Raw genomic sequence first — 27079 nt, 5'->3', positions numbered from 1 at the left:
TCAAGCACATAGCCACTGAAGGCTGGCAGGAAAGCTATGCTCACCATGGTCACTAAAGACCCAGCCTGACAGCAACTCCACTTGGACATTTCCTTCCCAATTACCTCATCAAGAGAAAGAAATGTGGCACATCACACAGTGGCTCTTCGAGTTTCCATCCAGAAATAACACAGGTCACTTCTGCTCACATTTTATTAGCCAAAGCAAGTCACGTGACTGCACCTAACTTGGGGAAATGAGATCCTACCATGTGCTGACAAGGTGGGAAGCCAGCTGAACACAATGAACAAAAACTAATGACGACCATACTAAATCCCTGCCTGGATAAACAATTGACCAGAAAATCAGCAAAATCAAGAACACAAAATGTCATGACTAAACTCTTTAAGCAACCCTTAATTAAACACATGCTTGATTTCCTCCTATTAGGAAGGCATAGAAATTCATGTCATTGATGCTGCAAAAATAGAATAGCAAGGGTACAAGTGTTTAATAACCATGCCCCACACACAAAAATAAGCTTATACTACCTGACACTGGAATCCTCGTTGCTTGAGTCCTGATCTTTTCTAGTGAAAGCATCCTTCCAAAATGAATGCTGCAGTAGTCCTGCCCAAGTTAATCTTTATAAAACATAAATGTTAAAAATCTATTTTAACATGATTTACCATGGAGAATTCCCAGGACATGCCCCAGTTACATAGATCAGATTTGTTTCACACATTCTTGTTGGAACTTCACTTTTAGAGCTTCATTCAGAAAGAAACAAGATTATCAACCTCATGACTATATCCAGAGTCACGCTTCTCTTTAGAAGTCGAAACGTTATCTAACTAGCTCACCCACTGTAAAATGACTTCAGGCCATATTTAAAACCCAGACTCACTAGCAAAGCATCAAATTTTACTACTAGTAGATTATACCTGAGGGGAATTCCTTGGCAGTCCAGCGGTTAGGATTCCATGCTTCCACTGCAGGAGGCACGGGTTCAATCCCTGGTTGGGGAGCTAGGATCCCGCATGCCGCAGAGGCGGCCAAAAAATTAATTAATTAATTAAACAGATTATACCTGAGGTATACTCAAACTCAGAATGATTAAGCTCGACTAAAATTTTAAAACAAAAAAGTAATTTGTATCTGATTCATTTAATCGTTCAAAATTTCCATACTGAAATAAAAACTACCTTGATCACAATTAAAACACAAATATAAAAGAGAGAATTTGCAACCACATATAATATTCCCTTTATACAATGGGCTCCTAAAATTCACTAACAATTAAAATTACCAATAAAATGGAATATTTTTTCATCCATTAGATTGGCAAAAATTTATAAGGTCAACAAAACCCATTGTAGGTAACAATGGGGGGGGGGAGGAAATTTCTAATGCTGGAGGTATAAACCCACCCGTGTTCCTAGGATGCAGCAAATGTGTCAAACTTTTTACTGTTCTCAGCCTTTGGCCAGCCACCCCACCTTAAGAAAATTATCCAAAGGTGATAACTGCCTAAGTGAACAACAAAAACAAAAACAGGATATTTACTGTAGCAGTCGGTGTATATGATATTCTAAATCAAGAAAACTCTCAATGTTGTTATTACAGGTTATTACATGTACATTCAGCAGCCATTTAAAATAACCAAGCAAATATAGAGAGAGAAAAAGGCTAGATTATGGGGTGGTCTCATGTATGCAAAAGAGTATTTAATATGGGATATAAATATGTGGAAATGTGTCCTAAATAAATCCTAAATAAAGTAAGTTAAATTAAGTATATTTATATCTTATCCAAATATGTCTGGGAAGGTATCCACTAAAATAACGTTGATCCTAAAAGCATTCTATTGTAAGCATAGGAGTGTCTTACAACTTATACGAGAATCAACAGTCTTCTGCAGTTTTTCAGTTATATTTAATGAAGATACATTACATGCTACACTAAATTTATTCTTCATTTATACCCTGAAGCAGAGACCCCAAATGCTTGCCTAAAACCCCTAGATACCTAGTGGCAGAACCAGAACCTAGGTTCTCTTGTCTCCCAGGCCAGGGAGACCCCCTCTTCACTCCCCACTCCCTCCTGCCCTGCCCCACTCCACACCATAAGGATTTCTAACTTCCTGCCATCCCTGCAACACAGAAAATTCACACTGTGCCTATTATCCTGTCACTTGATATTCCCAGTATGACAGGATTATCATAAATCACATCGCATTGAAATATTGCTCCGTTAGTCGTTATTACATTAAGTATCTTGACAGTGTCATCCCTAGTTGAGTAGGCTAAGACAGTTTTAGCCTGAAATCCACAACGGGGGGGCAAAAAAAAAAAATGTACCTCTTGGATTTGGGAGTTACAAGAAAATCTGTCAACCTATGAGGCGACCATTTGCTACATTAAAAGAGTTAAAATTCCTCATGATTAAAAACACCTGTAAACCGAGAGCAGCCACTCAGTGTAAACTCAAGATTTCTTTTTTTTTCAAAAAAGATAATTTGAACAGTTCTTTCTATATTAAGACCGGTACAGTGTTAGAAGTACACTAAAGGCAAAAAGGATTCCAGTCTCTATTCATGTTAAAGTACTACCCATACATACCTTTTCTGAGGATCTTTTTGAAGTAAACCATCAAGCAAATTAATAAAATCTGAAGAAGCTTTAGGACGAGAAGAATCTATACACAAAGTAATACCCAAAAAAGAAAAAAAGTGATAAGTAGCTGAAAACACACCCTACATCAACATCATAATAACAGTATTTTAAGCACATAAACTATTTTTAAGAGAACACTGAATACATAGTAACAGTCTTCATTTAATGCCAGGAGAGGGCTGGGGCGGCAGGACACAAAAATTAAAAACTCTTCCCTGGACCACAAAAAATATGAATCTCAAAAACTAAGTTCTGACTAACCTCTAAACTTTCTCTTTACTGAACAAGCCCAGTAAGGACCACCAGCTTGACAAACTCATACCCTTGGTCTTCAGCTATTAATTATGCCTCATTTTCTGACCATTTTCTCTTAACTTGACCAGCTTTGCTTTATAATATACTATGATTAGAGTACTTGCAATCTCTCTTTAAAGATTTTTAACAGGAAAATAATCATCACAATATTATGACAATGTCCAATTCCATTAATCTCCAAGTGTTTTGTCTTTTTATATTAGAAAGGTACATACCATGGTCAAATTATCAGTCTATCATTAAAAGAAGTGGCCATGAAGATAACGGCCAAAGCCATCAGAACAGATGGTGCTATCAGGCACTGTGGCCACAGTCTGATCAAGATCCCTGTGAAATAATTACGCTTAGGCCAAAGTAGTATCTTGACCAGACCTTTGATATCTTCATTCTCAGATTTCTGTTCCCTACATAAAAATCTTTAACTTATTAGGAGAAAACAATACTCAGTACTATGAGTACTTAAAACAACAACAAAAAAAATCAGAAGTCATCATTATAGGAGACAGGAAGGACTGATTTCTACGAAAATTAAAATAAAGTTAATAAAAAAGAAATGTTTTGTTTTAAGAAATATAGACCATTTTCAAAATATCGAGAGTTGTTTTTTTCACCAAGGATGATTCTTAAAATATTGAAAATATTCTGTATTTCTATTCTTTCCATTAATTACTGAGGATGTTTTTTCTTTAAAAACTCACAACCTTATTTTTCATAAAGTCCTGTTTTCATCTTTGTGACTTAAGATTCACATCTTTTGAGTTGTGTAGCAAAGTGTTTTATTATGTTTGTACCTTTTCTTTTCTTAAAACTGTTAATGGTAGACTTACATTAATTACACTTTGTATGATTAAATTGCCAACACTTTAAAAATACAACCATATCTAGCTTAAAAGACTTTAAAAGCTTATCTGGGTAGCATTCTGATTCATCAAGATAAGGACTGAGAAACACCTTTTTGTTCCTATTCAAGCACTAAATAGAAATAACTACATGGGACATGACTACACATTAAGTAAATGGTACATACACATGAACACACCAAAAAAAGACATAAAAGTTTGAGTTTCTTAAATCTTTGAACCAGACTTCTTCTGATATAGGAGCACAAGATAATTTGTATTTTTAAATGAGGGAAAGTCTTAGTAGTACTTTGTTTTCCATTTCAGTATCTTTTTAAAAATAGCAAAAGGAATGCTAGCATTTCTAAAAATATCAATTTGTGACTATTTAGAAAATATAAATTTGAGGGGTTATGAATCAATACAAACACACTTTGGGGATAAAAGTGCACCTTTAGTCCACGTAAGGAGTATATTAACTGCATTTATAATAAAAACATCCTACCTTTTGGAATAGGTGGCAAAGGATCTTCATAAAAAATCTTTTCAACTAATTCTGAGAAACTTTCTGAGAAGAACGGAGGTTTTCCTGAAATCATGTGAAAACTTGCAAAATTAAACAACAGTTTGCTGTTACCAACAATTCTTAATAAATCTCAACTACAGATAGTTCAGGATTGCATAATTTACAGGAAAAAATATGTATATAGCAATAACTAATTATTGAATGCCTAGTACATACCAGGCACACTGTCTATGTATTTTTATAGTTGTGTAATTCAAAATTTATCAACCTAACAAATACAAAATTCACTTATGGACAACCATGATCCAATGGCTACATGGGCCACTGGATACATCTGACAATTCACAGTCACAGGTACCTTTACAAGATTTTCTGCTAATAATCAGTTAGACACATCAGTTAGGCATATTTCAACATTCCAAATGATCATCATGGAAAATACCTCCATGTCAAAAGTTCCTACAAATCTGCATATGCCTAGACACCAAGCAAGTCGGCCAAAATCAGTACATAGAAAATTTTAGGAAAACTAGCTTTTTCACATCTTATAGGTAAACTCTTTGAAAACTCCAGATGTAACCTTTGGGTGTGTGTGTCCAGCTCTGATTTTAAACTGAACCAGAAAGTAATCACCTGAAAACATTTCATAGAGCAGGCAGCCCAAGGACCAGAGGTCACTGGTAATGGAGAAGTCAGTACCCCTCACAATTTCTGGAGCTGTATAGATAAGAGATCCTAAGAACAAGGGAGAAAGGACAGCTTTGTTAGGCGTTTGTCCTGCTCCCAACACAAATCTACCTAGGAGAGACCAGGTGAGGTGAAAAAAGATGGGAGAACACGCACATAAATATAATTTCATGCATATTTCACATTTTTTTAATGTTTTCTAATATTAAGGTCCCACTTCCCAAGACTATGTGAGAATATATAAAAATACAAAGATTTTGAATGTTCACCTGAGTAAGAGGTGTGGCACATTGAGGTGCATTCTTTTTTTAAATTAACAATGCAAATAGCTGAAAGAAAAGAACCTTTGATTGTAGTATTTTGAATAGGATAGGTTAAGTTATGCAGCAGTAAGCACCCCAAATTCCCACTGACTTAACCACACAGGTTTTCTTATAACTGAAACTACACGTCCCTCACAGGTCAGCCAAGGGGCCCCGACCCTCACAGTCAGTCCATCCAAGACCCAGGCTTCATTTCAACCATGCTTCCTCAATCACCAAGGCAGGGGCAAAGAACGTAGCAAATTAAACACTGGCTCTTAAAATTCCCAAAGAGACTCGCATCACTTCTGCGCACACTTGGTGAGCTTTGGCAGGGAAGATGCAATCCTACCATGTAACCAGAAGAGGAACAGAACAGGACCTATTTGGTGAACAGCACTAGTGTGTATCATGTACACTCGATACAGAGTTTAGTATTACATAGAAACACCAAATTCTAGAGATAGAAAGTTCCCTTGCTTACTTATGAGAGCAGCTGAAGCCTGGAAGGTACTCTAACATCCTCTAAGTCACAGAGCTGGGCAGTAACAGAGCACTCGCCAAAACCCACAGCCTCCCATCTTCCAATGAGAATGTTCTTACCATGAAGTGAGTAATCACCAATCCCTTGGAAAAGAGGTTAATGTGCGCCCACCATGGGGACTGTTCTTAGATTAAGCTCAGAAGTAATCGAGTGTCACTGCTAGAAACTCTGACATTTCTTCACAACACAGCCCTCTTCCCCTTACGAAAGGGGAAAATTTCAAATACACGTTCCTGAAACATATTGCCCTCCTTGGTTTCTGTATAAAAGCATAGTCCATAATACTCATTTTCATAGGATGCCACGGAATGATATTTGGGGATTTAGAAAGCCTTCTTCCTGGGCGTGAAATCTTACTTCAAGACTGGCCCTGCAAGTTAAAGTTCCTTGCTTGTATTTATGGGGCCTCTGTTAACCCGCTGCTCCCCCGCCGTCCCTTTCCCTCATTCCTCTCATCCACGGCCATATGACTACCAAGCCCAAGGATGCCACTCTCTCTCTCAGTGCCCTTTGCTTCCTGGTGAGTGTACCAGAGCTTCGGTGGTCCAAAGTCTCAAGTACATACACCAGGAACTTGAGGAAAAAAGATCTTTATCACTTCTATCAAAAGTTCTGGTATAAGAAATATGACTTCACACTCTCCCCTCAAGCACAGCAATCTAACGGCCCAGGCCCCATCTCACTGACAAAACCACCTCCCAAGGACGCACCCTTAGAAACCTTCCTTACTTGCAGAAGAATATCAGCTGCTCAACAACGCTGAGTATCTCCTGAGCCACCAGCGTATGCCAGACACTGTTCTAAGTGCTGAGGATACAGCAGGAAGGGAGACAAAACCCCGCTCCTTATGTTCTAATGAGTGGTCAGTGATAAAGCTAAGGATAAGGCTTTGTCAGAGGTTCCCTGCGCCTCACACGGCACTAGAGCCACACGGAAAATGTGGGCCCTGGACAAAACCATCCATAAATCCAGACTTCTCCTGATCATTTTTAATACATTTTTTGACTGGCAACATAAAAGGTGGACATTATTTCCTAAACACGTGACTTGGGCGGCCCACAACTAGAGTTCTGACCTGGAAGCTCTCCACGTACCTTTGACTCTACTTTTCATGTTTTTCTTCAGTACATTTTCCCCGCTATCACCTCCTCCTTCTTCTGCTGCCACCAATGCAAAGAATTCTTCCAAATTTTCACCTTCCATTTTGGCCAAGCAAAAATTACTAAACTTCAGTGTGCCAGGCCCTTCCAAGAGTATCTATAAAGGTTAAAAAACAAATGTGTTCAGAAACAAATTCTATTCAATTTGCATTTCCATCCGTACCTCTTATAATCTCACTATAGAACTCTGAGTATTGGTTTTCTTGCTTCATCACAACTTAGAAAATTAAATGCTTACAAGTTTTTAGAAAAAGAAGCCAAAGAAACATAAATCCAACATTTGACTAGTAATAGAATCAAACATTAAATTGTCCCTTCTCAGATGTAGATGAAAAACACATCATTTAACCACAGAGGGAAACCTCAGTCTTTTGGGAAAGATAAAGAGGAAAGTATATGAAACAAGCTATACTCACCTATTCTCAGTGACAGCTGAAAGAGGATTTGGAAGCCCACCTGTCCTAGGGGTTGTTCATTCAAATGAGGACATATGATTTAGGGTTAAGACTAGGGTTTTGAAGTTAGAGATCTAGATTTGAGCCCTAGGTCCACCACTTACTGGCAGTCTGACCTGCAGACGTTACTTAACCTTTGTAAATCTGTCTCTTCACCTACAAAATGGAAAAAATGATACTTAACTCTTCGGACTGTTGTAAGGACTGAGGCTATACACGATGCAGAAGGCTTCTGACAGTGACTGGCATGTGTTAAGTGCACAAGTCTGCTAATATAATTTGTGATTAGAAGTTATCTGTTGATTGTTGAAATCATACCTTTATCTCTTCCTCCCTGGCAATGGATCAGGGGGCTTCTTGGTCCTTAAAAGCAATTTAAAGTTCACCCTCAACTTCTAGTCACAAATACTAAGGATGTCAGTTAGTCTACAACAGTGACCTTTAAACTTTTTTTTTGAGCAGCCTGGAGGCCTTGTTAAGAAAAACTACTAGTCCCTACCCTGAGAGTTCCTGATTCAACAGGTCTGGGGCAGGGCCCAAGAACCTGCATTTCTAACAAGTTCCAGGTAATGCTGATGCTGCTGGTACAGGGAACACACTTTGAAAACCACCGGCAGGGGGCAGATAAAAATTTTAAGTTAGTAAATATTTTGGACTTTGCAAGCCGTAAGGCTTCTGTCCTGATTATGGAAGTCTGCAGCCACTGACAATACATAAATGAAAGAATGTGGGTGTTCCAGTAAAACTCCATTTACAGAAACAGTCATCCTGCCGGAACTCTGCCAACCCCAGTTCTGGAATAAAAGTAACCTTACTTATCAGCCTGAAGCTCCTAGGTTATAAAGAGCTGATACTAGACCTCACTAAAGAGCTCCCACACAGAGGTTGGTACGTTATAGCCTCTAGGCTTGTATAAGCATGAGCTAAGAGAGGTTTTTATGTTTCTGAACAGTTGGAAAAAAATGAAAATAAGCTAATATTTCTTGACATGTGAAAATTACATGAAACTGACATTCCAGTGTCCATAAATAAAGTTTTATTGAAACAAAGGCACACCCATGCATTTACATATTGTCTATAGCTGCTTTCAGGGCTGTAATGCAGTTAAGTGGTTATAGTCTTGACACAAGTATATGAATATTCCAACAAGAACTTCTATTTGTTATACAGAATTTTTACGGAGCTTTTTGTAGGTTTAATTAGGTTCTTATATAGATGGCCTAGAAAAATGTTTAACAAGGAAATATTCAACTTTTCATTTCATTGTGTTCACATTAACAAAGGAAAAGAACTAGCAGCTAAGACCAGTAACACATACAATCCCTGAGAAATGTCCTAAAAGTTTAACCTAAATATAATGCATAATCCTCACAATCTCCCTGAAATATCTACTTCCACATCACAGGCAAGAAAACTAAGGTACAGAGAGAGAGAAAAGGTAACTTGTCCAGGGCCCACAGCTTCTAAGTATCAGTGTTAATGTGGCTCTGACTCTAAGCAGGTTTTGTGACTCTACTACACTGAAGCACGTTTACTTATGGATAATTAGTTTTACCAGAAAAGAAAAATATTTGATCCATAATATCAGGAATCATACATACATAGCCAAGAATGTCATCATCAAACTAAAATAATGGCTCATAACCGTGTACTATAATTTAAGAGCAAAGAATCTTATCTTACTGATCTGTTGAGCTCATCATTCACCATATACCTCAAGAGCAATAATAATTACTCAAAGAACCCTGAAAGGAGGGGAGACTTCCCTTTCTAAAAGCTACTTCAATAGGTAGCTAAATAGGAACCTAAAATATAGTACAATGTACTTCCTTTTGTTTAAAAAAAATGTTCACTTAAAATTTCAAGATGTTCTATATCAAAATTGTATCTAAAAATAAAAACATCTTTGAGGAAGCCCTATGAATTGAAACACAAACAGGAAACCCAAACTTTCATGAATTACCTTCCCAGGAGAAATGTCACAAAAGAGAATGCCAAGTTGATGAAGATGATGTAATCCAGTAATCAGGTCAATCCCAAATTCTCTTACAACATCTTCTGGGAGGTTTTCGTCTTGAGCAATAACCATTTCTAAGGAACCACCTGCAAGTTGATTAAAATCACCCACTTTAACCCACCAATATTACACAGTGCCTCTGGGAGGTTCCATGCTGGGACCTGAGCATTAAAACATGATCAAATCAGTATACCTGGACAGTCTGGCAGGGGAAACATACATGTTAACAAACAGTGGTCCAAGCACCGTAAATGGAAACCTCCACGCTCCAGAGCCAGCTCAGGGAGAATGACTGCTCAGACTGTAAGAACAGTGAATAAATAAGCCAGTGGGATGAAGGGAGAATCACTGTGGTGCTGTGATTTCTCACTCCAGATCCCTCAGGAAAGAAACAGCTACAAAAATTAGTGTTAAATACTAACCTAAGCTGTGCACTTTAATCACACTGTGCAAAGTACAGTTACGTTTACTCCTGTGCAAAGTGAGGTCACATTCTACAAGAACTGCATAACAAAAAAAGGTGCTCTTCCTTAATAGTCAGAAAATCACAAACCCTCACGTACACCACTGATGAAATAAAAGGCCAATGGCAGACACGCTGCAAATTCCATTTCTATACCCTACCAGGGTCCCACTCACATCTGCTGCCATCTAAGTGCCAGAAACAAACCTTTTTTTTTTTTTTTTTTTTTTTAGGGTCAAGATTATAACAGGAGTCAAGTTCAGAGAAAGTGAAGTCTTAGCCGGCATCTGAAAGTTCAATCAGAATTAGTGCAATGAAGGTAGGCGTATTTTGGGGTCTGTTCATTTTGTTTGGCGGGTGAGGAACCATTCCAAACACAGGCATAAATTAGAGTTAGGCTATTACAATGGCCAGGGGTCACAAATAACAGCTGAAGCAAAAAGTAAAACAGGTTGAGTGCCCTGATCACCTCAAAAGTGTGTACATCTCATGAAAGTAATTAAACCATAGACTCCTCCTATTGATTCAGAAAAATAAAATGCAAATGAATTATTCCAAATAACCTCTTTAATGATTGTATTAAATTCTAAGTGCCAGTATGTAGGAGATTCATAAAGCTATAATTATATTTCATCTTAATATTTAATGATTTATTATTACTCAGTGTATAAATAGAAGTACACTAACCATGGTACTTGTTACATTTTTTCCTAAAGACACTGCAACTGAAAGCCCAGATAATACAGTATCTATGTATTTAGTCACCTTTCTTCCTGTATATAGTCCTAGAAAGTTATAGCAAGCAAGAGCTATAACATGTTATCTCTAATTATTGCTAGGTGGTGGTATTTGTTGATTCATCTTTGTATTTTTCCATATTGCTTAAGTTTTTAAGAGCAAGTATCCTTCGCATAAAAAGATAAGCACTTTATAAACTAATTAGCTAATAGCTAGTTGACCTAAAATACTTTGTTTTTACTGAATGGGAAAGCTTTTTTGATCAATAATCACTAAAAAAGATTTCTAAGTGTTATATAGGTGATTTAGCATTATTTTATACCAAAGTAAAGTTAACCCCAAATTGAATTTTACACGTCTTCCTCTTACCAAACACCTTTACCCTTTTCCAGTCCCTAATATCTATCAAGCAATAGGTGTTCAAGTTAACGTACTCAATAGTATCAACACTGCTTATATTTGTAATAGAAGAAAAATGGAAAATAGCAAAAACTATATCAGGGCTTCCCTGGTGGCACAGTGGTTAAGAATCCACCTGCCAAAACAGGGGACACGGGTTTGAGCCTTGGTCTGGGATGATCCCACATGCCGCAGAGTAACTAAGCCCGTGCGCCACAACTACTGAGCCTGCGCTCTAGAGCCCATGAGTCACAACTACTGAGCCCGCGTGCCACAACTACTGAAGCCCGCGAATCTAGAGCCTGTGCTCTGCAACAAGAGAAGCCACCACAACAAGAAGCCCACTCACTGCAACGAAGAGTAGCCCCTGCTCGCCACAACTAGAGAAAGCCCACGCACAGCAACAAAGACCCAACACAGCCAAAAATAAATAAAATAAATTTATAAAAAAAAAAAAAACTACATCATATGTTTTTCAAAACTATATAATTGTGGCTACAATCGTAGCACTTCTTACATGATCTTACCTGTGCAGAGTTCCACGACTAGCCAGAGATGATTACTGGTTTCATACCATTCATGAAAAGTTACAATATTCTTGTGTTTAATTTCATGGGTGAGACGAACCTATAAAAACACACAGCATTCACACTAAAATAAAAAAGTTCTTAAACCCTTGCATCTATTAAGAAACACCTAAATACACAACTGGGAAATAAATAAGAAGACACTGGGATTTATTCAGTGGAATTCTATACAGACATTAAGAATGATGGTTATGAAGGCTGGTGACATGGAAAAATGCTAATTCAATATACAGTCTTTAAAAACAAACAAAACCTTGTACAAAAGTTTTGTGTATTTGTGTAAATTAACATCACAAAAGAATACTCATAGGAAAAATGACCAGAAGGTATACATCAAAATAGCTGCCGTTAGGAGTAGAATTACTCGTGTTTTTAAATTCTTTCTACTTCTCATTTTCTATCTCCTATATTAAGTACCCAGTACTTTCATAATGAGGAAAAAAGAAATAATTTTAAAGGAAACAAAAAAAACCTTTAAGTAAGAATAACCTAAACGCTCAAAAATACAATAATAGTTAAATAAGTTGTATATTAATAATTATTATTAGGCCAACATTAAAGTATTTGTTGAATTTTATAACATGGAAAAATGACGTTATAATGTTAAGTGAAAAAAGCAAGAAATAAAATTATGTAATAACATGATTAGAAAATTTTTTAAAAGCCCATAGGAAAAAAGACTAGAAGAAACAAACCAAAAAGAACACTGATTGCCTTCGGGTGATACAACAATGCTGCTTTCCTTCTATTCAGTTTTCTATATTCTCAAATTTTCTATAATGACAGTGTATTACTTTTACAATACTGAAAAGAACTCTCAAAGCCTTCTATTTTCTTTTTAAGCATATCCTTAGTGAATTCTAATATCAATTCACCTAGATTCTTAAAAGAGGAATGATTACAATGAACATACTGATCTTAAAATGTACATTTCCATTAGATTATAAGAATACTTATGCACCAAAAACAAGAGTGAATTCAAAACTCAACAATAAAGATGCAAAAGCCTGTCTGTTTAAAAAACGCTAAGTTGCTTCTGGAATTTTTGCTTCCTCCCTTTAAAAATCCCATTATATATAGGAACTAAAACCACAAAAATGTGTGCGAACCATCAAGACTCAGAACTGCTGATGACTAACTTACCAAAGTGCTTTGCACCCTTGCTTTCTGATTTTCTTTAAAAAAAAAAAAAAAAAAAAAAAAAATTAGGGCTTCCCTGGTGGCGCAGTGGTTGAGAGTCCGCCTGCCGATGCAGGGGACACAGGTTCATGCCCTGGTCCGGGAAGATCCCACATGCCGCGGAGTGGCTGGGCCCGTGAGCCATGGCCGCTGAGCCTGCGTGTCCGGAGCCTGTGCTCCACAACGGGAGAGGCCACAGCAGTGAGAGGCCCTCGTACAGTTTAAAAAAAAAACAAAACACAAAATTACAAATTCTACTATCACTCAACACTGGCTAACGGGCCCATAATTAGTAGAAATACAGAGCTCCCTGTTTTAGAAATGGAATTTGGGGACTTCCCTGGTGGTCTAGCAGTTAAGACTCCACGCTCCCAATGCAGGAGACCTGAGTTTGATCCCTGGTCAGGAAACTAGATCCCGCATGCCTCAGCTAAAAAAAAGAAAAAAAGATCCCATGTGCTGCAACTAAGACCCAGCGCAGCCAAATAAATAAATAAATATTTTTTTAAAAAAAGAAATGGAATTTGGCACACTCTAGGAACAATTAGGTGGGCTCATACTGTACCAAAAATAAAGGAAAATGAATCTACATGACTTAGAAGACAGATGAGTAGGAAAAAAAGCATCAGAGTGACCAAGAAAGAATTTGAAGAGCACCTTGTAATAGATCCCTAATATAAGGCCAAGAGAAAATGCGGAGAACCCTCAGTGAGCAAGTTGAAAGGGATCTCTGCTGATTCTGGCACAGAAAAGGGAAAATTCTAGTGAAAAAATAAAAGAGGTACAGAAATCCCGACAGAATTCAGGCCACAGCACACCCCTCCGGACCCTCCCGTACACTCAACACATGCCAAGTACCCACTCTTCCAGACGCTGGGCTGCCAACCTCACCCTCCACCCTCACCGCAACCACCCATCTGCAGCCTGCGCTGGCCAATGCAGGAGATACCGTGGCCAACACTCACCACAGATGGCTACTGTGCTCTTTTGAGGAGCAGTTGGTCTGAGCTGGGATGAGCCCCAAGTGTAAAACACACACCAGATGCTCAACACTTAACATCAAAATTAGAAAAATATCTCGATAACTTTATACTGGTTGCACGCTAAAATAATAATACTTTGTATATACTGGATTAAGTAATATATATTAATAAAATGAATTCCACTTATTTTTCCTTTTTCAGCATAGATACTGAATTAGATTTGTAGGGCTTCCCTGGTGGCGCAATGGTTGAGAGTCCGCCTGCCGATTCAGGGGACACGGGTTCATGCCCCGGTCCGGGAAGATCCCACATGCCGCAGAGCGGCTGGGCCCGTGAGCCATGGTCGCTGAGCCTGCACGTCCGGAGCCTGTGCCCCGCAACGGGAAAGGCCACAGCAGTGAGAGACCCGCGTATCGCAAAAAAAAATAAAATAAAATAAAATAAAATAAAAATTAGATTTGTAACCACAAGAACTTGCCTGGTGGCGCAGTGGTTAAGAATCCACCTGCCAATGCAGGAGTCACAGGTTCGATCCCTAGTCCAGAAAGGTCCCACATGCTGCGGAGCAACTAAGCCCACGGGCCACACTACTGAGCCTGTGCTCTAGAGCCCGTGTGCCACAACTACTGAAGCCCGCACGCCTAGAGCCCGTGCTCTGCAACAAGAAAAGCCACCACAATGAGAAGTCCGCGCACCACAACGAAGAGTAGCCCCCACTCACCACCTAGAGAAAGCCCTCACACAGCAACGAAGACCCAACACAGCCAAAAATAAAAAATAAAAATGTGTGTAACCCCCATTATATTCCTACTGGACAGCATTGCTAGATATTTCCTGGTTTTTTTGTTTGTTTTTTTTTTTGGTACACGGGCCTCTCACTGTTGTGGCCTCTTCCATTGCAGAGCACGGGCTCTGGACGCGCAGGCTTAGCGGCCATGGCTCATGGGCCTAGCTGCTCCGCGGCATGTGGGCTCTTCCGAGACGGGAGCACGAACCCGTGTCCCCTGCATCACAGGCAGACTCTCAACCACTGTGCCACCAGGGAAGCCCTAGATTTTTTCTTTTTACTGATAACTGTATTCTCTCCAAAATCTCTTCCACACACCCTAGTCCATGACCACCACTCACTCACTTTCCAGCTCACTCGCTCTAGTACTGCTATTCCAGTTCAATTCAACCCTCCACACACTCTGCATACACCCAAGGCACTTAAGCAGACACAAACCACGCTGACTGAGCTACCTTCCACTGATGATTCCCAATCTCAAATGGCCCCAGCTGGTCTGTTCTCCAGGTGACTAATTCACACCTTTTCTTTCCTCTTTTCTAGAACACTGCCTTCCCCTTCCCCCATCTCCTAACTGAAGGCTTAGATTTTCACCTCAGAAGAGAAATTCCTCATGTTCCCAACTCTGAATCTACCAACTACTGTGCACCTTGCCCCCCATATGCCCCCCATAAGTCTTCCCTTAACTGTTCACACACCTTTCAAAAGCCGAGACCTCCTCATGTACATGAGGATGTCTGTTTTAACAAACAAAAACCAAACCAAACAAACAAACAAAAAAACAGAAAATAACAAGTGCCTGCAAGGATGTAGAGAAATGGGATCCCTTGCACACTGTTGGTGGGAATATTAAATGGTATAGCCTCTGTGGAAAACAGAGTGTATATTTCATGGGTTTGGACAAATATGTAATGACATGTATCATACAGAAGAGTTTCACTGCCCTAAAATCCTCTATACTCCACCTATTCATCCTTCCCACTCCTCCCCCCGCCCCCCAAACTCTGGTAACTACTCATCTTTTTACTGTTTCCATACTTTTGCCTTTTCCAGAATGTCATATGGTTGGAATCATACAGTATGTAGCCTTTTCAGATCAGCTTCTCTTACCTAACAACGTGCATTTAAGGTTCCTGTGTCTCCTTGTGGCTTGATAGCCCATTTCTTTTTATTACTAAACAGTATTTCATTGCATATATGTAGCAGTTTGTTTATTCATTCACTTACTGAAGGGCATCTTGATTGCTTCAATTTTGAATAAAGCTACTATAAACATGTGTGTGCAGGTTTTCGTGTGGACATAAGTTTTCAACTCTTTTGGGAAAATACCAAGAGTTTGATTGTTGAATTGTCCAGAACTCTTTCCATCTTGCAGAACTGAAACTTTATACACATTAAACAATAACTCCCCATTTCCCCTTTCCCTGGCCTCCGGCAATCACCTTTGTACTTTGTTTCTGAAAGGTACCTCGTATAAAATGGTGATGGCTACACAGCAATATGCATGTATTTAATATCAAACTGTATACTTAAAAATGCTTGATGATAAATTTTATTTTATGTGTATTTTACCGCAATAAAAAAAAAAAGTTGGAAAAAAAAAGCTAGGTTTGGTCCAAGGAGCCTGGGCTGCAAAGTTGGTACAGCTATTGCAAACCCAAGTCACTCTCACCCAATGTCCTTCCTTTGGAAAGCTTCATAATCATATACTAAATTTAAAAGTAAGTGATCTAATATAGAGTATATTTTCCCTGACTCTTACAAAAACAAACAACAAAAACCTAAGTTGCTAATTACTTGGGTATGTTTATTAGTCATTATTCAGGATTGGTGGCACTACAGAGAAAAGGCTGCCCATTCCAAATTGAAAATGTGCCATTTGCTATAGTGAGTTCAATGGCTTCTGTTTACATACTACTTAACTCTATCTGATCATAACTGTCTTTTCCCAAAGGGAGGGAAACATACTTGACTTACCCAATTGGTTATTTCAGGCCTCTTGCACTTATCAGTACAGAGAATAGCTACAAAATTGATTGTTCCCTTCCGTCGCCCTTTGTAGACAACTGTCTTGCTTCCTCTGCCAATCTCTTCATACAGAATGAAGTTTTCCATCTCTGGGCTGACTTCTCACGTTTGATAAAATGGCAGCCTAATAGCATCTCTAGCTCCTAAAAAGTAAACAAAAATGACACTTAAAAATGCAAGCTTGGGACTTCCCTGGTGGTGTAGTGGTTAAGAATCCACCTGCCAATGCAGCGGACTCGGATTCAAGCCCTGGTCTGAGAAGATCCCACATGCCGCAAAGCAAATAAGCCCCTGCACCACAACTACTGAGCCTGCGCTCTAGAGCCTGCGAGCCACAACTACTTAAGCCCACGCACCCAGAGCCCATGCTGTGCAACAAAAGAAGCCACCGCAATGAGAAGCCCGTGCAACAAAGAGTAGCCCTCACTCACTGCAACTAGAGAAAGCATGCACACAGCAACGAACACCAAGTAACAGCCAAATAAATAAATATATTTTTTTAATGCAAGCTAGTTGCATGATTAATTAGCCTAAGCTATTTAATATGTAAATAAATCTAATAATTCTATAAATTCAAAATATTCACCTACAAATGTTGAATACAAGTCTTTTTCATAGAATGAAAAAAGGAAAAAAATAAAAGAAACAATTCACAAACTAATATCCAACGCCCTAGTAACAAGACTTTAATAAAAATAATGAAAATGACAGCTATTTCCAACACATGGAACAAAATCAGGGAATGAGTGAGATTTCAGCCAGTGTATCTTGATACCTCTTACTTTCTCTGTTACACTGGAAAGCACTTTGTGTCAATATTTGTATAATGAATGGGGTAATATGCCCCACCTAAACCCAAATGATGAGAAATGAGACAATGTCTGTGAATACACTCTATAAACAAATATGGAATGATAGTACATCTATCTAATCCATAAGGATTGGCGTCAATCCAAATATTATTCGAAGCAAATAAACTACTGGCTGAGCAAATTACTGGCTCCTGGGCCAAATCCAGCCTGCTGCCTATTCTATAAATTAAGCTTAATTGGAACATAGCCATGCTCAATCATTTATATATTTTGCCCAAGGATGCTTTCAGGCTACTATGGCAGTGTTGAGTAGTAGTAACAGAGACCCTATGGCCTGCACACCCTCTAAAATATTTACTATCTGGCCCTTTACAGAAAAAGTTTGCCAACTCCTGTTTTAAATCAAGAATTTTTTTTTAAAACATCCACATCATTATCAAGGATAATGAGTTCATTTTCTTTGCCAAGAAAAATCCCCTAGTATTCCTGAGTGAATAACAATTTGATGTAGTCTTTTACTAGTCTAGACTTTTTGTGTGTGTGTGTGTGTGTGGTATGCAGGCCTCTCACTGTTGTGGCCTCTCTCGTTGCGGAGCACACGCTCCGGACGTGCAGGCTCAACGGCCATGGCTCACGGGCCCAGCCACTCCGCGGCATGTGGGATCTTCCCGGACCGGGGGCACGAACCCATGTCCCCTGCATCGGCAGGCGGACTCTCAACCACTGCGCCACCAGGGAAGCCCACTAGTCTAGATTTTTAATTAAAACTGAAATAAAACAATGGACTTGATATATTAAATATATTTCCAACAACAAAGTTATTTACTCAACCAAAAACATCTTTTAAACTGGCATCTCTTTGAGAGGATTATACATGCTAAACTACATAAAACTTCCCAGAAATTATCCAAGCAGTAAGATATCCTCTTTAAAAACAGCTTATGTTTCCGTATGGTACCCAGGAAGTCAGAACATAGCAAAATCCCTATGAAACAGAACGTAAAAGAGCAATAAATTAATGGGTATGGGGTTTCTTTGGGGGCAGATAAAATGTTCTAGAATTAGATAATGTGGATGGTTGTATAACTTTGTAAATACACTAAAATTCACTGAATTGTACAATTTTAAAGGGGGTGAATTTTATAGTATGTGAATTTTATCTCAATATTTGTACTGAGGTATAACTGACATATAACAGCGTGTAAGTTTAAAGGGTACAACGTGTTGACACATTTATACATTATAATAGTGTTAAGTAATGCTATGATGGTAACCATCTCACCACATAATTGTTTCTTTTTTCTGGCAAGAACATTTAAGATCTAGTCTCTTAGCAACTTCGAAGTACATAGTACATTTTTGCTGACTATGATCACGATGATGTACATTATATCTCCAGAACTTATTCATCTTTGGTTATAAGCCATACAGCAACAGACAGAGGAGCAAGATTTGGCCCGTAGGCAATAGTTTACTGACCCCTGTCTTGGTATAGGAAACCATTAATCTAAGAATCTAGGAATAACTCTATGATTCCAACTTCCAATGAAATTAAAACTTACTGCAAGATGGGAAAAATTCTACTATAAAAACTTATAGGCTCATGGACTTCCCTGGTGGTGCAGTGGTTAAAAATCCGCCTGCCAATGCACGGGACATGGGTTCGAGCCCTGGTCCAGGAGGATCCCACATGCCGCGGAACAACTAAGCCCCTGCGTCACAACTACTGAGCCTGCGCTCTAGAGCCCGCGAGCCACAACTACTGAGCCCGCGTGCCTTAGAGCCCGCGCACCACAACTACTGAAGCCCACACACTCTAAGGCCCATGTGCAGCAACTACTGAAGCCCATGTGCCTAGCGCCCGTGCTCTGCAACAAGCCACCGCAATGAGAAGCCCGCACAAAACAAAGACCCAATGCAGCCAAAATTAAAATTAAAATTAAAAACACTTATAGGCTAGTAATTACATTTAGTCATTTGGATTATAAACCTGGTATCTAGAACAAATAAGAAATCGAACTACTAACAGCGAACTTTCTAAATTCTAAGTAGAAAAAATGTAGGACAGTTTTGAATTTAAATCAATCAAACCCAAAAAAGGCACAGATAATATCTATTTTAAGAAACAGTTTTACTAAGTCCCTTTTACATTCCTCTCCTCCCTGAAACCCACTCATTAAAAAGAACTGTAAAAAATTAATGAACATGTATAACTGAATTACTCTGCTGTACATCTGAAATTAAAACATTGTAAATCAACTATATTTCAATAAAAAAAATTTTTTTAATTAATAAACAGAAACACAGGAAGATAGCATCCACTTCCTAAAGCTTTTGGCCTTAAAGGGACATAGGTCACCAAAGAAAAACTGCAATTTGCCCAAACCCAGATTTGATATTTAGGGCATCTAATATCAGAAAAAGGGCTACACCTAGACCCAGATAGACTTCATGGCAGCCTACGTTTCCCAAAACCAAAACTAACCACCAGCTGTGAGGTTTTCTCAGGCTAGTTGGTTACTGCAGAAATTGGATCCCACATTTCGCTTACAGCCAAATCTCTACATGTTTTACTCAACAATAACAACCTCAACCCAATCTTTTGAGAAGGACCACAAGACACAGCCTTCAAGGCCTTAAAATAGAGTTTGATGAACCTACCTGCCCTTGGGCATCCCCATTATCATATTCCCTTTTTCTTTTTTGTATATGAAAAGGAAGAGCATGCCCTTGGGGTAGTCACCCAAACCCATGGAGACCACCATCAGCCCAAAGGGTATTATAAACAGCACCTGGACCCTGTGGCACAGGGATACCCCTTTGCCTTAGAGCCATTATAGCCACTGCCCTTTGGTTAAGGCCACTGGGAAAATCATGTGGGATCCCCTTTAACCATCTGTACCTCATGCAATAGAAGCTCTCCTAAATTCTCATTACACTCAACGTTTATCAGCTGGACTCCTCACCGCCTATGAAATCCTTTTGTTAACTGCCCCTCCCATAACTCTTTTATTGTTGTAATAACTTAACCTGGCTACTCTTCTCCCCTCCTTCACCAACAAAGTACCTCTCCACACGAATCACCTCATGGTTCTATAGGAAATTCCACTGGGTAAACGTGACTTCTCATGGTTCACTGATGGTTATTTTAAAGGTGACAATGGCAAATACTGTGCTGGGTATGCTATTGCAACTCCTTTTGATGTTGTTGAGGCAGCATCTTTACCTATGGCTACTTCAGCCCAACATACACCCTTACAGGGGCTTGTAGTTTAGCCAAGGACAAAAGTGTCAATATTTACAATGACAGTACATATGCTTTTAGAGTAGCTCATGATTTTGGAATGTTGGGGAAGCAATGTGGCTTCTTTACTTCCAGTGGAAATAAAATTTTAAGTGGCCCCTATGCTCGGGAATTATTGAATGCAATACTTTAACCTGCCGCTTTAGCTATTATTAAGATTCCACAGCATTCTAAGCTTGACTCTCTGGAAGCAAAAGGAAATCACCTTGCTGCTATTTCTGCAAGGAATGCTGCCCTTAAAGGGACCAACGGCAGCCAAACCTCTGTCACGGTCCAGAGATATTTCTCCAAATGATAATTTAGAAAAACTGGCTAGAAAGGCCCAACAGTTGGCCTCAGAAAAGGAAAAACAAGATTAGAAATTCAGGATGTTCCCTGGTGGCGCAGTCGTTAAGAATCCACCTGCCAATGCAGGGGACACGGGTTCGAGCCCTGGTCCGGGAAGATCCCACATGCCACGGAGCAACTAAGCCCGTGCGCCACAACTACTGAGCGTGCATTCTACAGCCTGCGCGCCACAACTACTGAGCCCATGTGCCACAACTACTGAAGCCCACGCGCCTAGAGCCCGTGCTCCACAACAAGAGAAACCACCGCAATGAGAAGCCCGCACACCGCAACGAAGAGTAGCCCCCACTCACGGCAACTAAAGAAAGGCCACACGCAGCAACGAGGACCCAATGCAGCCAAAAATAAATAAATAAAAGAAAGCTGCCTGCTGACTTAAAAAAAAAATTAGAAATTCAGCAACTGTTGGTTTGATAGAAGAGAAAGCTCTGGTTTGAACTAAGTAACAACAGTCCTATGGGAGACCAAGATCCCCACTCCTCACCCCTGTACATGCATTAAAGCATCAGTCTACTGACAAAATGATAGCCTTCATGAATCAATACTGCTGGGGAAACATTAAGAAGGCCACAAAAGGTGCCTACCTCACTTGTCAAAATAAAACCCATGTAGGCCTGTGCGTACTGCCCCGGGACATTTTCATCTCCATGATGGACCATTTGAGGTCTGGCAAATGGATTTCATAAAACTTCATCTAGTGAATAAAGTATGATTTAGTCACGGTCTGTACGTTTTCACTGGACTTCCCTTGCAGACAGCCTACTGCCTCTTAACGTGGCTAAAGTCCTTTTGGAAAAGAGTATTGCTACTTGGGAAACTCCTCTCAAACTTCATAGTAATCAAGTAACCCATTTCACAGGTCAGGTGCCTCAACAAGTGTGCGCTGTTCATCTGGTTTTACAACACTTACACTTTACTTACCATCTTCAATCCTCTGGTTTAGTTGAACATACTAACAGCATTATGAAGACTCAATTGGCAAAATGTGTAAAGGCCCTCCAAACACCTTAGCCAAAAGCATTGCTGTTGGTTCTCCTAAATCTCAGATCCACCCCTTTTGGAATTCAGAAACTCTCAACCTTTGAGATCATCACAGGACACCCAAAGCACTTGTCCCCTGCTTCTTACTACCCACAATTAATAAAAGGAGAGATACTCCAACATTGAAAGGTCTAATCGTCTCTATTAAAAATAACCATGATGGGCTTCCCTGGTGGCGCAGTGGTTGAGAGTCCGCCTGCCAATGCAGGGAACACGGGTTCGTGCCCCGGTCCGGGAAGATCCCACATGCCGTGGAGCGGCTGGGCCCGTGAGCCATGACCGCTGAGCCTCCACGTCCGGAGCCTGTGCTCCGCAACGGGAGAGGCCACAACAGTGAGAGAGGCCCGCGTACCGCAAAAAAAAAAAAAAAACATGTTTTGGTAGGGCGGTCTTTTTTAATTTACTTATTTTATTTATTTTTGTCTGTGCTGGATCTTTGTTGCTGTGTGCGGGCTTCATCTAGCTGCAGCAAACGGGCTACTCTTCGTTGCAGTGTGCCGGCTTCTCCTAGCTGCAGCAAACGGGCTACTCTTCGTTGCAGTGTGCCGGCTTCTCGTTGCAGTGGTTTCTCTTGTTGCAGAGCACGGGCTCTAAGCACACGGGCTTCAGTAGTTGTGGTGCACAGACTTAGTTGCTCCGTGGCATGTGGGATCTTCCCAGATCAGGGCTGGAACCCGTGTCCCCTGCATTGGCAGGCAGATTCTTAACCACTGCGCCACCAAGGAAGCCCGGTAGGGCAGTCTTTTTACCATGCACCCTCAGGAGACGAAGACCTTAAGCATCACACCTTGCAAACTGGAGATTTCATTTACTGGAAAAGACACTTCCAGAAGAACTGTCTTCAGCATCACTGGAAAGGCCCCTATCAAGTACTAGTAACCAACGCTTGTGCCACCAAACTCCAAGGAATACAACTCTTGGATTCACAATACATCTAAAGGAAGCACCGCACTCTGACTGGACCTGCACATCCTCTGGTGACCTGAAAGTAAAGATTTCCCGGAATTGAAGCAGACAGTATCTGATGAGACAGCTTTCCCAAGACATCCAGATCAGACCTGCTGGAAGTTTGCCACTGTTAGGCTGCACCCCTCAGGCCTGCAAGCCTTGTAGCTGCCAAGCCTCGAAGAGCCCAGACTCAGTGACAGAGACATAAATGGCTTACTGGACAGAGGATCTTACATGCCTGAAGCAAGGTCCTGGAGTGACACCCCACCGTGTATGGCAGACAGCAGGCAGGACAGGACACGGCAGCACTCTTCACTACTCAAGGGAGGAGGAGGCTACCATTTACGGGGGCGGGAATTGACATCAGATGGGCTCATCAGTTACCAGGGACTAATTAACCTCTATAATTAAGATGATTGGATAGTCACGTGAGTGAGGCAGGGACTGGTCAAGCTGGGCGTGTACAGAGAGCAGAGAACAGCCATTTTGAATGGCCTAACCAGACAGAAGCCAAACCTTTGATGATGGCCTAAGACTTCAGAGGATCGCCAATGTCTATCATCTTGACAACATATGCATTTTAGATTAAAAGTGCCTGAGAGTTCTCCCTCCTACCTTTCCTTGTTACTTGTGACCTTAATAGGTTTCCCATCTGTGCACTTTCCCTCCGACTTGAGACACTACACCCAGGAAAGATACTTCCCGACATTGAGGGACAAAAAGCCCCTGAAACTAGAAAACCTGACTCTTGATCAGCAATGCTTTCAGAGAAAAATCTTGATCAAAATGGAGAAGTGTAAAAAACTAATAAACAGAAACCTCAATTAGAGTCAGAAGACCAGAAGCGGGGAGCTCTCATGCCCTGCAAAGATAGCAGAGCCCAAGGAGAAGAAGAAAGATTCCTCTTGGCTGGCAAGGACTCAACTCAATGAAAAGCCATGGATTCTTTGTTTATTACAGCCCTCCCAACTTCCTTTTCCTCTCTAAAAAAAGCTTTCGCCTTCCCTGCCATGCTGGGGAATTGCACGGTGGCTTGTCATGGTTACACACCCCGAATTGGGATTCCCTGCTGATGCCAAATAAACCCATCTTTCCTGGAGAAATGTGTGCCAGTCTTTTGGTTCAGGTAAACAGAACCAGTGCCGAGTCCTAACCCACTAAAATGCAGCCTTAACAGGAGTAATTATGTGGCAAAAAAAATAACCAGAGACCTTAATTAAATGTTCACGAATTGGTACATTAGGATACATCAGAATAAGATGTTGAAATAAGTTTTTATGTAAGATGAGTGATTTCTTGAAAACAAGGTTTTAGGCCACAAGAAAATAAAACCTTAAAATTTTGAATTTGAGTCAGGCCAAATTCACGTCCTCAATCTTTCACTGAATAGAGGCATCTGAGCAGAGCAGGCAGCTGAAATTAACAAAACACATCAATTACAAACTGGGTTTAGACAAGGGTTTATTACCTGCAGCACTTCCCGATTCTGTGAGCTCAACTTCCTTAGGCTAAAATAAGAATTGGATCAGATGGTCTTCTAAGTTTAAGTTATCTTCCAAATTTGAAAGCCCATGACTAAGATTCTTTTTGACTCACTCCAGGGATGTTCCTCACCTTAGACTTCCTAATATGCATGTTTTTTAACATTTGTAACCTCAACTTGTAAAATAAAACACAAATACAGAAAAACCCACAAAATAAATGTATACTTTAATGTACTATTATAAGAGAGACATCCTTGTAATCATCACTCAGGTCAGGAATAGCACTTTACCAGCGACCCCAGAATCCCTTCCCTGAGCCTAGGACAATAACAACTCCTACTCCCCAAAAGTAATCACTCTCCGGACTTTGATGCGTTTCTTTATAGTTTTCTCACTGTAGTGTGCATTCCCATATACCACAGTTTAGTCTTCCACATTTTCTAAAAGCATGGTGCATTTTTAAGTCTCTTTTAATCTACAAGTTCACCTAGGTATCATCTGAGAAGCCAGAAGTCAGAGGAATTCACACATACGAGCAACTGAAGCATTTAAGATTCAGCGGACAGAGCCTACATTCAATAAACTCTGAAACGGTTCAGGTGGTAACAGCACGCTGGTAAAGACATGAGTGAACCCTCCTCTTAATCATCCCCACCTTCAAATCATTAACTCCCTCTCTAGCGGCAATCAGCAACACCAGGAAACTCGAAAGAAATGCAAATTCTCGCCCTGGGCCCAGATCTACTGAATCGGAAACTCTGGAAACAGGGTCCAGCAATTTTGCGTTTTAGCTCGCCGTCCGGATGCGCGCTACCTTTGAAAACCGCAGGCGAAGTCAACCTTTCCCGAGAGCACAAAAGGCGGCGGGCACTATGCTAAGCACTAAACAAGTGCTCCTCCTCGCAACACTTTTCGAACCAAATCAACTGCAAGCTTTGAGCCTGGTCTGACGTCGGAAGTGTAGGCTCTAAGTCGCTACGTAAACACCCTCTCCTCCCCACCCCAAGTAGATCGCTGCCGGCGAACTGGCGGCTTTCACTGCCTCCCCACGTCCACCGACATCAGTCAGCGAGGCCGGCTTAGAACCCGGAAAGCTAAGTCAGCGTTTTAAGGGATAAAACTCCGAATACGGGGCGTCTATAAAGCGCATCTCCCGAACCCAGGTCTAGAATAGGTGTCCCGCGTACCCTGAACCAAAAGTTGTGCAGGGTTTAACACAAACACAAAGCAGAACACGAAGAGAGAGGGGGCGCCGAGGGCACAGGGTCCACGGAGGGAGGGAGGGTGGTGGTTGGCTCCCCTGCAGGCCTACAGTCTCTCCAACAAACGCTGAAAGACACAGGAACCCACCTTAAAAACGGCACTACCACTCACCTTCTAGCTCGGTGGGGAAAAGCCGCAGGTCCACTGGAGGCCGGCCGCCAGTGCGCGCGTCTCGCCCCCGACCCCTTAGGACGAGTCCACTGGCCAAAAGCCAGGGGCGAAGCAATGGAGCAAGGCCGACAGCGTGAGGCCGTGCAGGTCTAGCACCCCTCTGTGTTTGCATTCGGCCTGCCCGTCTCCAGGGCAGCACGCAGAACGCCGGAAGGAGCGCAGGGCGCTGATTGGCTGAGCAGTTTCGCTTCCCATTGGCTGGGGCCTGGAAGTGAAGCCGCCTCGCGCCCAGCGTTAGGACGAGTCCACCGATCTACCCTAGGTCGGGGTAAAAAGTGCAGGGCTCAGAGCGTCGGCGACCGGCCTTGCGAGTTCTGCACCCCTCCGCGTTTGGATTAGCCCATCCCGTTTCCAGGGCAGCACGCCGAACGCCGGAAGGAGCACAGGGGCGCTGACTGGCTGAGCACTTTGAGTAGCTATTGGCTGGGGCCCGGAAGCGGGCGGCAGTGTTGGAGAGTGTCCATCAGAACTGTGTGTGGGGACTGGGGGCTTGGGCGGGTGGAGGAGAACTACCTCGGCGGTAGTTGCATAGTTTGTGGCAGTGGAGTCCTGGGCCCTCGTCATTTCTTCCTGCACCCAGTGTCCTCCGTTTCCTTCCATCCTTTTTCTTTCTGACGCCCTCCAGAGTTCAGGTGGACGTGACGACATAATCCGGATAACGAATGGCTCCTCGAATAGCTTCCTGACCCTTTAGAAAAAAGAAGGCTATGAATTACCTTCTTTCTTGTACATGAGAAAACAGACCAGATCCCTGATCTCCAGTTGGTTGCTCATGACTTTCAAAGCTCCACGTTCTCAAATTCCAACCACCAGAAACGTTAACACCAGCTCCTCTCTTCCATGCGAGTTAGCGCAGAGATTATCAACTTTGGCATCAGAATCATCTGGAGCGCTGGTTAAAACAAGCCCACGCACCCACAGAACTTCTGATTCTGTAAATCAGGACGAGGCCCCTAATTTCGCATTTCTATCAAGGTTCCAGGTGATGTGGATATTGCCGATAAGGGACCACGCTTTGCAAACCTTTACGTGTAGGAACCGTGCC

The 27079-nt window shown here is 41.1% G+C and overlaps 1 protein-coding gene across 12 annotated transcripts in view; it reads right to left on the bottom strand.

Annotated features, from left to right (window-relative positions):
* ULK4 (unc-51 like kinase 4) overlaps positions 1-26156 on the bottom strand; it is a 518222-nt gene extending 492066 nt beyond the window's left edge. For 7 of the 12 annotated variants that reach the window (XR_016394710.1, XM_089919132.1, XM_089919137.1 and 4 more), the window contains exons 1-8: positions 16613-19897; positions 11627-11726; positions 9446-9585; positions 6962-7124; positions 4968-5069; positions 4314-4397; positions 2601-2676; positions 531-623 (exon numbers count right to left, since the gene is read on the bottom strand). Coding sequence is in view for 11 of the 12 variants with exons in the window: in XM_089919132.1 (XP_089775258.1) it covers positions 531-623; positions 2601-2676; positions 4314-4397; positions 4968-5069; positions 6962-7124; positions 9446-9585; positions 11627-11726; positions 16613-16750 (896 nt within the window). In the remaining variant the exon portion in view is untranslated. Of the gene's footprint in view, positions 1-530; positions 624-2600; positions 2677-4313; positions 4415-4967; positions 5070-6961; positions 7125-9445; positions 9586-11626; positions 11727-16612; positions 19898-25950 lie in introns of those variants that run through there. The other 5 variants (XM_089919133.1, XM_022563634.3, XM_022563636.3 and 2 more) reach the window with 5 other exon arrangements.
* Positions 26157-27079: the final 923 nt, after the last annotated feature.

The sequence above is a fragment of the Delphinapterus leucas genome, chromosome 10 (assembly GCF_059928025.1).
Source record: "Delphinapterus leucas isolate spDelLeu-1000000601 "Yukka" chromosome 10, BTC_Dleu_Yukka2, whole genome shotgun sequence".
NCBI lineage: Eukaryota > Metazoa > Chordata > Mammalia > Artiodactyla > Monodontidae > Delphinapterus > Delphinapterus leucas.
The sequence above is the reverse complement of the archived record's forward strand: the minus strand, read 5'-3'. Positions and strand labels throughout refer to the sequence as shown.